We start from the raw sequence: 12,912 nt of genomic DNA on the forward strand, positions 1-12,912 counted from the left end.
CTCTCCACGAGCTTTGTGTTGGCTCCTACTTCCTGGGCCTGTGGATGGAGTACACCTGGGCAAGAATATTCCCTAACCTGGGGTTCGAGGAACCACCTGACATGCGCCTGGGGCCTGTTCTCTGGGTCCTTGATTCACAGGTGATTAAAATGGTTGGGGTTTCAGCCTCATCTTGGTCTTCTGCTCACAAATGGACACGTCCCTGCTGGCTGCCCCCCTGGGACAAACCTGCTGCTCTGGGCCTGGGCGCCTGTGAACCTGCCCTTGGCTGGGAGGAGGCTCACCAGGGAGCACCTGGGCCTCCCGGGCCTCTGTGGGGGCAGGATCTTCACTTAATGACCAGAGATCCAGGGCATTTGTCACTGACGTGTGACCCAAATAAACCTCCCAGACTGCAGCACAGCAGGCCCCAGTGACTTGGCTGGAGAAAACAGCACACAGAGCATTCCCTGGTACAAGCCCGAGCTCTGGGGACTGCGACAAAGGAGGAGGTGGTGGTTGGGCCTTAGGACAGGCGACGTTTGAGTCCACTTTCTGCAGTTAGCTCTGCAGCAGCAGGAAGGGCGGACTCTGGGAGGAAGACCCAGGGGCGGGGTGGGGCTGGGCAGGCCGCCCTTGCAGGATTGGGTTTCAGTGACATTCTTTATTTTTTTTTATCCTCACCCCAGGACACTTTTCCATTTTTTGTTCAGATAGAGTGGGAGGGGGAGAGAGGAAGAGAGAGAGAGAGAAACATCGACATGAAAGGGACACATCGAGTGGCCGCCACCCGCACGACCAACCAGGGCCGGGGACAAACTACAACCGAGGTACATGCCCTTAGGGGGAACCGGACCCGGGTCTCTCTGGACCACAGGCCGATGCTTTAACCTCTGAGCCAAACAGGCCAGGGCTTCAGTGACATTCTTGACTGTGCCGGGTAAACATTCCTGTGTTGCTGCTGACCCCATGTGGAGGGAGCAGGCAGGGTCTCCATGCCCTTGTGTGCAAAGCAAACACTTGCAGACTCCTGAGGGAACCTTGTCTAGCTGAGCACAGGGGCCCACGTGTCCAGGGCTCCAGCAGAAGAGCACTTTTCCCCTCCCAGAGACGTTTCAGTGGGGAACAGCGCAGGGCAGGTTTGGTGGGGACCAAAAGCAATCTCACACATTTATTTTAAAACCATTCTTGGACTTACAGTCAGACCAGAAGCCTGTTCTGTCCCTTAGCACATAAAAAGCAGTGTTGGGAGCAGCTGAGCCTGGTGCCCCTAGCCTGGGGGTCAGGGGCTATGCCCAGGTCCCCCCACACCCCAAACCCTCGGGCCAGGATGCCGGCTGGCGGTATACATGGACAGGCGGTGGGGACAGCATAGGTGAGGGACTGGCAGGAGGTGACCCCCCCAGCAGTCCGAAGCAGTCATGCCGTATTTATGTTCCAAGCTAAGGCGGGTGGGCTCGGCTGTCTTGCAGGGACCAAGACAAGCAGGGTCTCGGGTCTGGGAGGGGCCCAGTGCTGACACTGCTCTATGGGTGACAGGAAGGGGACAGGACTGAAATGAAGGTGGCAATTTTCAGGACTGACTCTTCTACCTCGTACTTGGCTAGACCCCAGGGGCCTTGCAGAATGGCTGTCATCTGCTCAGATCCTCCCTCCACCTGGCACCCACTCGGCTGTGACAGATGAGAGCACCAGTCCTGCAGACAGAAGTCTCCAGAAGGCCCAGGCCACTCCTGTCTCATCCCCGGGCAATGTCAGCCCTGATCCAGGGACCAGGAAGGAACTGGACATAAGGCCACTGGGCTGTGCTTGTGCTGGGTGTCTCGAGACCCCAACCTGGAGCCACGTGGGGTGGGCAGCGTGTCTGTGGAGCCGTCCTCTGCCTGGTCCTGGGGCGGCCTGGCCTAGTCCTCCTCGGGCCTCTCCACAGTGAGAAACGTGTCCACAATCGCCGGCTGCCGCTCAGGGTTGCCGAGGTGCTGCTTCTCGAGGTTCTGCTCAGCCCTGGTCCGCGTCCAGGACGGGGACCGCAGACAGCCGGCCCGGGGCAGTGGGTGCAGGCCTGGTGGGAACACGGGCACGGTCAGCATGGCCTAGAATCCTGCATCTGTCCTGAAGCTTCTGGGCTGCCTGTGTGTGCCTCCAAGCATGGCGTCTGAGGACACACTGGGGTCCCCTGGGCACGTAGAAAATGTGCCCCCAGCCATGAGCACATGTGGGTCTGGGTGTGGCCCGAGCTGCGTGGCCAAGGCCCCATCCAGACGGTGAGCCTGGCGAACAGCAGATGACCACCTCCTTGCTCTGCAGAGCGCAGGCTCATAGGGTTGGGGTCTGAACCCCCCCCGGGCTCCACCTGCATGGGGTTTGAGGCGTGTCCCCAGGCCCACACGCCCCACCGCTGCCTTGCCATTTCTGAGGTTTTGGGCGTCGGGACAAGGACAGTGCTTCCTCAGGAACCAAAGGGGAAACCAAATCAGGCTGAGCTGAGGAGGGGCCAGGCTGAGAGAATGTCACCCCCTCTGTGCTTGGCTTAACTTGTGATTTAAAAAAGTATATATTTTAAATTCTCACCCAAGGACATGTTCATTGATTTTTAGAGAGAAGGGAAGTGGGGGAGAGAGGGGGGGAGGGCGGGAGGGAGGGGGAAGGGGGAGGGAGGGGGAGGGGGAGAGAGATCAGATGCCTCTCCCACACGCCCCACCAGGACTGAAATTGAACCTGCAACCATTTGGTCTTCAGGATGACGCTGAAGCCAACCAACTGAGCCACATTGGCCAGGGCTTAACTTGTGATTAAATTCACATTCAGTAAATTCTACCTTCAGTGGGTCTGTGGCTTTGGCCTTTAGCTGGTGTTTGAAAAGAAGAAATGAGGAGGGGCAGCAGGAATAGGCACAGAGACACGCAGAATGCAGACATGTTGGATGAAATGGTGCTATGCTGGCAAATACTATTTACACACACAATCGAGATAAAGTAATTGTAAAGAACAGGGGTTGTAGAGAGCAGTGGTGAGTGGTCTGTCCCCAGGACCTCCCCCAACGTCACTGCGTCCCAGTCAGCCTCACCTGCTGGCGACTCACCAGTCAGGTTCTCATCGTCAGAGTCAGCAAACACCTCGGCCAGTTCCTGGTCGGACATGTCGGTCAGCTCGGTGAGGTCCAGGAGGTCAAAGTGCACCTCCAGGGAGGACACGCTGCTGAGGGGCTCTGGGGGCAGGGGGCTTTCATTGGTGTAGTCACTCCATGACACCCCCCCCGCCCCCCACGAGACCCAGGGAAGAACCAGAGCTCTGGGTAAAGCACAGCACAGCCCAATTAAGACGGGACAGCCAGACCCCCAACTCTGCTCCCCACGCTCAGGACCAAATGCCTTCTGGGGTCCCCCACTTACAGAGGGTACAACTGAGGCCCAGCCAAAGCTTTGACAGCCCAGTGCTTGCCACGTTGGAGGTGTTTGGACAGGATGTGGCCCCTGGTCCCCACTCCCCAGGGGGTCACAGGTCCCCACGGAGCATGCCAGGTGGCTCTGCCATACTTACGCCTCCTTTCTGTGACCTGCAGGAGCCCTGGTGCTGGTATTGGGATTCCCACCTCCTCCTCCTCGGCCCCAGGCAAGTGGCAGCTATTCCCTGTCCCCGGGGCCGGGGCATCTGGGGCAGCCTGTGGCACTTCAATCTCCTTAACTATTTCTGCAGAAGACAGAATGTGTTACCTGGGAGGACACATGGGGGCTCCCACACACCCCAGGACATAGGCAGGGACTTGAGAAGTTGGCCCATGGGCCCTCCTTTAGGTGCTGGGTGTGGTCAGGTGCTCAGGGCAGCCTCGGGCCGGGATCCCAGACTAGGGTGGGGGCTTCTCTGGGGATGCCGCTCCTGGCCATGGGTGGTGGCCCCAGACCTTGGACCTGAGTGTTTGAGTTTGATGAGCGCAGGCCATGCAGGTGTCAGGGGGCTTCCTCGCTGGTCCCATCGCCTGTCTGTCCTCCGTCCATTGACTTTGAAAGAACCTAAGTTGTGTCTGAATTCAACACAATATATCCTCATAGTGAGAGTTACAGAACAGGGTAGGGGTGGGAGGTAGTAGACTCCCTTACCACCCACCATACCTCACAATTTGGAGAATGTTCCTCCAGGGTTTTCTATGCAAATTATTGATTTTTTAGAGAGAAAGGAAGGGAGAGATAGAAACATCGATGTGAGAAAGAAACATCAATCGGCTGCCTCCTGCACGCCCCCTACTGGGGACTGAGCCCACAACCTCGGCTTGTGCCCTGACTGGGAATCGAACAGGGACCTCTCAGTCCGTGGGACGACACTCAATCCACTGAGCCACACTGGCCAGGTTACGCAAATTTTTTATTGAAAAATGTAATTTCTCGCTTTTCTCATATAACTAATTTTTTGTGAGATGAGGGCAGGAGGCCCCTTGGGGGTGTGCTTGGTGGAGACGGACCACAGGAGCACCAGCTCCCACAACTACCAGCTCCTCCTGCAAACTGTGCCGGGGCCCTCCCCGCACGTCCCCCTGGGGCCCCACAGCTGAGCAGGTAGACTCCAGCGAGCCGGCCCTGGTGCCCTCAGCAGTCTCTGATGCCTCAGGAGCATGCTGAGGTCCGGAGTGGATGAAGCCCCAGGAGCAGCTGCCGCTGCCTCGAGTGTCGAGACTCGGGGGGCCCAGCAGGGGCTCCCAGTGCCAACAGCTGACTGTAAGGGGTGGGCCTGTCCTCCCCAACTGTGGTTTGCAGCCCAGACACTGCCATGTGGGATGTGGGTTTAGATGGCCCCAGCCACAGAGCTGGAGGGTGCACCCGCCCTGGAGCGTGGCCGAGGGAAGGTGGACCTGCTGACAGGCGGCCTGGCCAGGCTGGACAGGGGCTCAGGGGATCCGGTTTCCACCTCTGCTGCATTTGGACTGTGGCTTCTGAGCATCCTCAGAGGGTAGAGTTACACCCACCCTGTCTTGGCTCTGGCAGCCTGGCAAGGACACCTTCCCACTCAGAGGGCACAAGAAATGTGATTTGGACCCTGCTCTGAGCTGGGGGAGTGAGGTTGAGGAAGCCCTGGGGGGGGGGGGGGGATGTGCTTATTCTGCAGGACACTTTGCTTTGTCTCCTCAAGGGGCAGGGCGGCACACGGGCATGCATGTGACAGGAGAGAACTTGTGTCCTACTGGCCCGCGACACAACTCTGAGACACTTCCACCCCGTGGCCTGTGCTGATGGGTGACTCTGGGCTGTGGGAGCCTCCGACTGGAGAAGGGAGCTCTGGGACAGTAACCATAGTGACAGTGGCTTGCGGGGTTCTCATACTTGATCTGTGCCGGCCACCATCCCAGGGCTCTGCTTTCACAACCAGCCAGGAGGGTGGGACGCTGAGTGTTGTGTTTTTAGAGAATGGCTCAGCTCCTCCGAGGCACACAGCACAGGGACGATGGAGTCTGAGCTCTCAGCCACCAGCTGCTGGCCTCCTTTCCCAGGGCACGGTGCAGGGCTGGGAACAGGAGCCAGAGTAGGGGGGAGAGACTCCTTACCTGTGCCCACAGGGAAGCTGGAATATGTTCCCTGGGCCCCACCCAGGCAGAAGTGGACTTCTGAAAACTAGAGGGATAGAGGCAGGGTCTCTGCTCACAGCTGCCCTGTCCCTCTGTTGCTGGGTAGGGCCTTTTCTCTAGACAAGAAAGGATCCATCCATCCATCCATCCATCCATCCATCCATCCATCCATCCATCCTAACCAAGTGTCCTAAGCACCCACTCTGCACCAGGACCACAGCATGAACAAAGTAGACGATTCCACCCTCTCAAGGACGGGCAGGCTGGGAGCAGTGAGGGCGGTTCTACTGGGGCAGGGGTCTGAAGGTGGGCGGGAACTGTGCCACACCTGAGGGGAGCAGGGTGAGGGCCAGGGGACATGGGTGGGGGTACATCTCGTAGACAGTGACTGCTACTGTGAGTGAGCTGGGGGAAGCCGCTGGAGGGTCTGAGCTGAGAGGGGCGGCATTTACTTGCACTTTTCAGGGATGCAGTCCAGGTGGGAAGGATGAAGTCCACAGGTGGAGGGGTGGAGCCATCAGGACCTCAGCCACACAGCACACTCCTGCCCCATCTTGCGGGGAAGGGGGACTAGGAATGTTGATATGTCTCTTTATAGAGAGTGGGAGCCAGGAGCCTCAGACAGCCCCTGGGACAGACCCCACAGCCATTATGGACTGTTGCACTGACCATAAGAAGCACGTTTGATCAAATTCCCACATGCCTGAAACAGCAAAGCATCCACGTGTCATAGAGTCAACAGAATACAGTACGTGTCTGGTCTCTGAGTCTTTTTCATCTCCCTTTGGCAGGGGCCTGGTATCTATAAATTCTGGTGCCCTGGTCTGTGTCAAAGCTGTAGGGTGAAGAAAAAGGAGCAGATGTAACTTCTGCCGCCAAGGACAATGATCTTTTGTCTAGAAGAATGTGATGGAAAGGAGATTAAGAGTCAGAATGCCATTGTAGATGCCAGGGATAGAGGAGCCCCCAGGAAGGGGCAAGACTGATCTGGGCACGTAAAGTGGTGTAGCCTCAGTGGAAGACAGTCCAGGTATCAAATGAGAGTCACCGCATGACCCAGCAATTCCACTCCTATGCTTAAACCCAAAAGAACTGAGAGCACATGTTTACACAGATACTTGTACAATGTTCATGGCAGCACTATTCACAACAGGCAAAAGTGAAATCAAACCCAAATGTCCATCAACAGGTGACGGATAAACAGAATGGGGTTCATCCATCAATGGACTATTACTCAGCCACAGAAAGGAACAAAGAGCTGACACCTTCTACATCATGGATGGGCCTTGGAAACACTGTGGTGAGTGCAAGAAGCCAGACACGAAAGTCCACATGTCATGACACCATTTATGCAGATGTCCAGAACAGGCAAATCCATAGTGGAGAGTAAATCAGAGAAGACATAGAGCATACTGGTGGTTGGGGTATGGGTGGAATGCAGAGTAACAGCTAATGTATACAGGGTTTCTTTGGGGGTGATGAAAATATGCTAAAATTAGATGCTGGGGATGGTTGCACAACTTTGTGAATATAGATGTTCCTTGAGTTATGATGGGGTTATATCCTGATAAATTTGTTGTAAGTTGAAAATATTGTAAGTAAACAATGCATTTAAGACACCTAACCTACTGAACATGTAGCTTATTCCAGACCACCTCAAATATGCCCAGAACACATACATTAGCCTGCAGCTGCCCAGCACCACAAGAGACTATCATATCACAGTCCAGAAAAGATCAAAACTCAAATTTCAAAGTACAGTTTCTACTGAATGCTTATCACTCTGATTGCCGCTGTAAAGTAAAATAAATCATTAAGTTGAACCATTTTAAGTTGGAGACCATCTGTATACTAAGAACACTAAATTTTACACTTTAAAAGGGTGAATTTTAGGACAAGTGACTACTATCTCAATTTTTAAAAACCCTCAATGGAAGCAAAGGTTGATTTTGGCTGGAGCTGAAGGGCAAAGCCAGGAGGGCTTCGGACATGTGCCATTTGCTACGCACCTACTATGTGCCAGGCACCTGGCTCAGCGGCTGGGACTGGGTGTGAGTTCCAGGATCTGGGCTTGGCCCTAGCTTACGGTAGGTGCAGCATAAATGTTTGTTGAACGAATGAGCCCAAGACCCCATGCCATAGTTAATAAGGGGCTGTCTGATCCCTGGAGGATGAAGAGACAGATACTCCACAGACCACTGCTCTCCAGGGGTATCAACAGAGGAGTGATCTCATTGGCAGACACGGGGCGGGGTGCTTGACAGCCTAACTGAGCCATAAGCTGGGTCACCTGGCCAGGGCAGAGGCCAGTGGGTGTTACCCATGCCTCAGGACAGCTACCTGTGGGGAGACTGAAGCTGGGGTACCACAGTCTGTCCCCCACCCAGGGCCGATTTCTGATGTGAGTAGAACTGATAGGGTTACCTTGTGCGATGCTGCTGACCTATTTTCCAGCACAATGCTGAGAACTTGTCCCAAATTTCAAGCTCCCTGCTGTGTGTCCAGGGCTGTGCCCAGCAGAGGAGGCACCCTGCACACACCCACAAGTAAACAAGTGAAGTAATGAAGTGAATAAATGAATGTCATAAAAACAAATGGCTGCAGAGAGGGAGAGATGGCCACAGAGGTGGGGCCCCAGAACCTAATTTCCCCAGCCCCTTGTCCTTGGACTCAGTACCCCTCCTCCTAGCTGCATCCGAGCGCAGCCTCTCTTTCCCCATGGGGTGAGCTAGAACCCTGGTTTTCCAGAAGCAACAGTTGGGGCCCTTCAAGAAGTACATCCCCACCACACCCACCTCCATAGCTGCACCCTTCGATGATTAAGGTACTGTTCATTTGTTTAGGTCTAAGATGGGATTTGAATTATACCCATAAGAACCTTATCTTTTAGAGATTATTTCAAAACAACTGTGGATAAAATAGTACGTCCAGATTTGCTACAATTAGTACTGAAGGGAGATTGGTGGGGTCTGGCTGAGTGGTACGAGGCTTTCCCATACTGTTTTCTCTCCTTTTGTGTGTTCTCCACACTCTCCAGAATAAAGTTTACAGAAGTCAGTGAACTGAATGACAGCCACCCACACGTGACCTGATGAGATCCCATGGAGTGGACATCGCGGTGTGGGGCAGGCAGGAAGACTATGGGGTTACACAGTGTGATTTTGAGGGTAGCCACAGCCTCCACCGGCCTGCACAAAACAGGCACCTGGTAAAGACATGTCTGTGCACTGAATGACTTAATCAGAAGCTCCCAGTGCGTGAGATTCAGAAACTGAAGGGTGGGTAAGCTCCTCAGCACAGCCCTGCAGGGGGAGAGGGGCTCTCACAGGCCTGGCTGCCCAGCCTTCGCTCTCTCAACCCTCCCTCGCATCCCAGCAAGGCTGCCACTGGGAAGTGTGTGGGTGTGGGGGGCTGTCCTGGGACAGTCAGTTGTAAGAAAAGACTGGATCCCTCCCACAAATGACAAAACAAAGGAGACCTACACCCAGCGGGTCCCTGGGTGTGTGTGGTGTTTGCACGGAGGGTAACAAGGGTCCTCAGGCAGCCTCCTGGCATTAACCTGCCCAACAAGGGACGGCAGATTGAAGCATGGACCCACTGCTCCAGGACACCGAATCCAGCAGTCTGGTCACAGAGGAGGCCGCCGGTGCTGGGGGACCCCCAGCGGGTCCCTGTGTAGTCAGGGAGTGGCTCCCTGGAATGGGACCTGCAGGGAACCAGGGATGCACCTGAGGCCTGGTCAGGCGAGCGGAAGAGTCGTGCGTTTGCATCCTAGTTCCTAGGAGGATGGATGGCGTCCGTAAAGCCGGTCCAAAAGGGCTCGAGAGGGGGGTTCCTACAGTTTCCCTTCCACTTCGGCAGGACAGGGGACGGGCTGCGAGGAGGGGTCACTCCGTGCACACCTGCCCTCCCAGACGCGTGCTCCCCTGGGCCCCGTCCAGGCCGACAGGCCCTGCCGGCATGGCCCCTCCCCCACCGGAGGCAGTGCCCCTCCGAGACCCCGTCTCAGCCAGGTACCGACCGGGTTCCGGCTGCGCCCCCACCCCGCCCTAGCCCGCGGGAGCGATGCTGGGGCGAACAAAGCAGACGCGCGGCTAAGACGGCTGCGTCGCTCCCCAAGCCTTGCCCATCCGGACCCCAAACTCCGGCCCCGGCGCGCCCCATCCCCTGACCCCCGGATCCACGGCTTGGCTGGAAGGGGTTCGGAACGAAACTGTGGGCCACCCACCCAGAAGCCCTCCAGGCACAGCCGAGGACGAGGGGGCGGGGACGCGGTCTCTGCGACCCCGGCCCGGCGCGGCGGCTGTTCCCGGGCGTCTCCCCGCCCGGCCCAACGGGACCCGGAGCGGCCCCAGCAGCTGCCTGGGCCGAGAACAAGGGGTTGCGGCTCGCTGCGGGGAAGGCGCGGCTCCGGGGCTCCGGGGCTCCGGGGCTGGGGCCGCACTCACCTCCCGGGCCGGCGCCCTCCGGGGGCTCCATGCAGCCAGCGGTGTCACCCGGCCCTGGCGGCCCTGCAGCAGCGGTGGCGACTCGGCCCCGGCTCCCGGTCCCCGGCTCCGCGCATCGGGCAGCAGCCGGGGGGCCGCGGCGGCGGGGAGGAGCCCGCGGGGCGGGGCGCGCAGCTGCTCCGGGGCCCCGGCCACCCCATCCTCCCCCAGCCCCGCAGCACAGGTGCGGCCCCGCCCGGCCCGCGCGCGCCCCCTGTCGGCCCGGGGCCTGCGGACTCCGCCCCCCGCGGACCTCGCCCTCCCCGCGGACCCACCGCACCTGCCCGCGGCCTCCCAGCGCTGCGCGCACGCCCGTCCCGCGGCCGCCACCAGTCCCCTCCGTTCGCTCACCCGTAGGTATCTGTGTGCGAGCCGGCGCTTCGCACAAGGAGAGGCAGCACCCTAGGGTCCTTAAACGACGAACCGCAGATTGTAATAAATATTATGAAGAAAGACGGGGTGGGGGTGGGGTGGGGGGGGGCGAGAGCGTTTAACGCCGAGGCGGGAGGGGCCGTGGGTGGGGGATGGGAGATAAGGAGGTGGGGGCCGCGGCGCGGGGAGGGAGGGCTCCTGGGACTGAAGCTGAAGGCCGGGTCTGGGCTCCCTGAGAGCAGAGATTGGTTCACTCAAGTCCCACCTCCGAACACCGACCGCTGCACTAGGACCGCACAAGCCTTTCGAGCGCAGTGTCGCGTTAACTCTCCAGTGACACTAAGACGACGGTATCCTCGTTTTCTGCGGGAAGAAACCTAACCCAGAGAGGGCAGGTAACCTGATCAAGGTTGCAGAGCCAGGCACTAAAAGCCAGAAGGCCCGAATCCAAGCCCAAAGTCTGCACTTTCACACAGCTGTCTCTATCTGGTCCTTACTGAGTTTCAGATTCACGAGCAAAACAGAGATGTGACTGTATTAAGCCACTACATTTTGGGTGTAACCTGTTATGCAGCCACAGTAACTGTTTAATAATTATCCCTGCTGGAGAGATAAATACATGTATGCAGAGGGACTCTTGTCAAAGGCATCAAGAGGCCAGTATTTATTTATTTATTTTAATTTCTTATTTATTTATTTATTTATTTATTTATTTATTTATTTATTTATGTTTGGGTACGTGCCCCTAGCGGGAACTGAACCCGGGACTCTCTGGTCCACAGGCCTACGCTCCAACTTCTGATCCAGACCGGCCAGGGCCAGTATTTATTTTTAACTTTTTTTTTTTTTGGTTAATCCTCACCCCAGGATATTTTTCTAATTATTTTTAGATGGAGAGGAAGAGAGGGAGGGAGGGAGGAAGAGAGAGAAACATCTATGTAAAACAGACACATCAGTTGGCTGCCTCCCACACAACCCTGACGGGTCAGGGATCAAACCTGCAACCCCAGCATATGCCCCTGACCAGGAATCAAACTCATGACCCTTTGGTTCGTGGGCTGATGCTCTGACCACTGAGAAAACTGGCCAGGGCATATATTTTTTACTTTTTATTAAGAACATTGTCAAACCAAAGTAGAAAGAATAACACAATTAACCTGCATGTACTCATCACCCACATTCGATGATCACCAGCTCCCGATGATCTTGTTTCATTACTACCCAATGCCTCCCTTCAGTGCTGGATTGTTTTGAGGCAAATCTTATGCACATTACATACTTTCATAGGTAAATGCTTCACTATTTATCTCTGTAAAAGAGATAAACCAAAGAACTTATATGCATATATGCATAACCAATGGACACAGCCAATAGTGTAGGGAAGACAGGAGGGGATGCGAGTGGGGAGGAGGAGGAGGAAAAGAGGGAAACCATCTGTAATACTTTCAACAATAAAGATAAAAAAAACAAAAGAAAGTGTAGTTTTCTTAAGCTCTCTGTTTTCCTAACATCTAGGCCTCCACCCAGTTGATGCAGGGGCCCTAAGCAGTTTACCTGGCCAACCAGGTAAGTGAGTGTTAGGAAGAGCCAACATTAGATGATATGTCAGTGGTTTGTATGCTTAACATCTGCTCTGGGGTTTTGCCAAAAACTCAAATGCAACTTATCTGTGTTTCTGAGTTGCACAGTGTGATGCTGAATAAAAGTGTCTTAAGTTGCACATGTGAAGAAAAGACTCTTCTAAAAATCTGAACTCAAATTTAATATGTAAAGTACAAGTTGCTGTGGGCCTTGTTGAGAGCCCAGGGCTCCATGAACTACTTATCTCTGCAATCCATGCTGTTGATTTGTGAGAAATGAACATCCTGTGTGGTATCCTGAGCTAACCCTCCTATTCTTGCCTTTTTTGCTGAAAGGAATTATTGTTAATGCATTTATTTAATTCAGAACTCAGAGCCAGACTTCCAAAAGAAAAACCAATCAGTATGAGGCACCTAGCATATTGGGTCTGCAAAGTAAATGTTAAATAATAATAATTACCCCGCTGTGTTACCCAGCTGCACTGTCTTGCCTGCCAAATTCCCTCTAGGAGGCCCGCCTTGGGGGAGGAGGCTCCTATCAGGCCAGTGGTGTCTGGCACAGAGGCCTTGGCTGCCTAGGCACAGTGGCAGGACCAGATCTCACAAAGGCCTCATGGCCTGCTATAAATAAATTATAGCTCTGTGCAAGTTAGGTCAGTGCAGCCCTTTCAACTGGCTGCTGCACTCCAAGAACAATCAGGGCTTGGCTGGGCAAACAGGAAGCCCCTCAGGTTCATCACTGTGGTTCTCAGATCCCTACCACTGTGTGGGTGTCTGAAGCCCAGCGTGCAAATAAGGCACATCCCCCCTTGCTGGGACAAAGAGATCCAAGCCTTTCTTCATGACTCACACTCTGTCCCCAATGCGTCTCTTCAGGGGGAGAAGACTGTGGACTCTTCATCTCCAAACAGATGAAAACACCTGCTGCAAAATCATTAGT

The 12,912-nt window shown here is 55.4% G+C and overlaps 1 protein-coding gene across 1 annotated transcript; it reads right to left on the bottom strand.

Annotated features, from left to right (window-relative positions):
• Positions 1–1,147: 1,147 nt before the first annotated feature.
• DBNDD1 (dysbindin domain containing 1) lies at positions 1,148–10,033 on the bottom strand. Its single transcript, XM_036275422.1, has 4 exons — positions 9,982–10,033; positions 3,520–3,669; positions 3,062–3,187; positions 1,148–2,041 (listed from the first exon to the last, which is right to left on the bottom strand). The coding sequence occupies exons 1-4, from the start codon at positions 10,010–10,012 to the stop codon at positions 1,884–1,886; spliced, it is 465 nt and encodes a 154-aa protein (XP_036131315.1). The 5' UTR covers positions 10,013–10,033; the 3' UTR covers positions 1,148–1,883.
• Positions 10,034–12,912: the final 2,879 nt, after the last annotated feature.

The sequence above is a fragment of the Molossus molossus genome, unplaced genomic scaffold (genome assembly GCF_014108415.1).
Source record: "Molossus molossus isolate mMolMol1 unplaced genomic scaffold, mMolMol1.p scaffold_m16_p_21, whole genome shotgun sequence".
NCBI classification, from domain to species: Eukaryota; Metazoa; Chordata; class Mammalia; order Chiroptera; family Molossidae; genus Molossus; species Molossus molossus.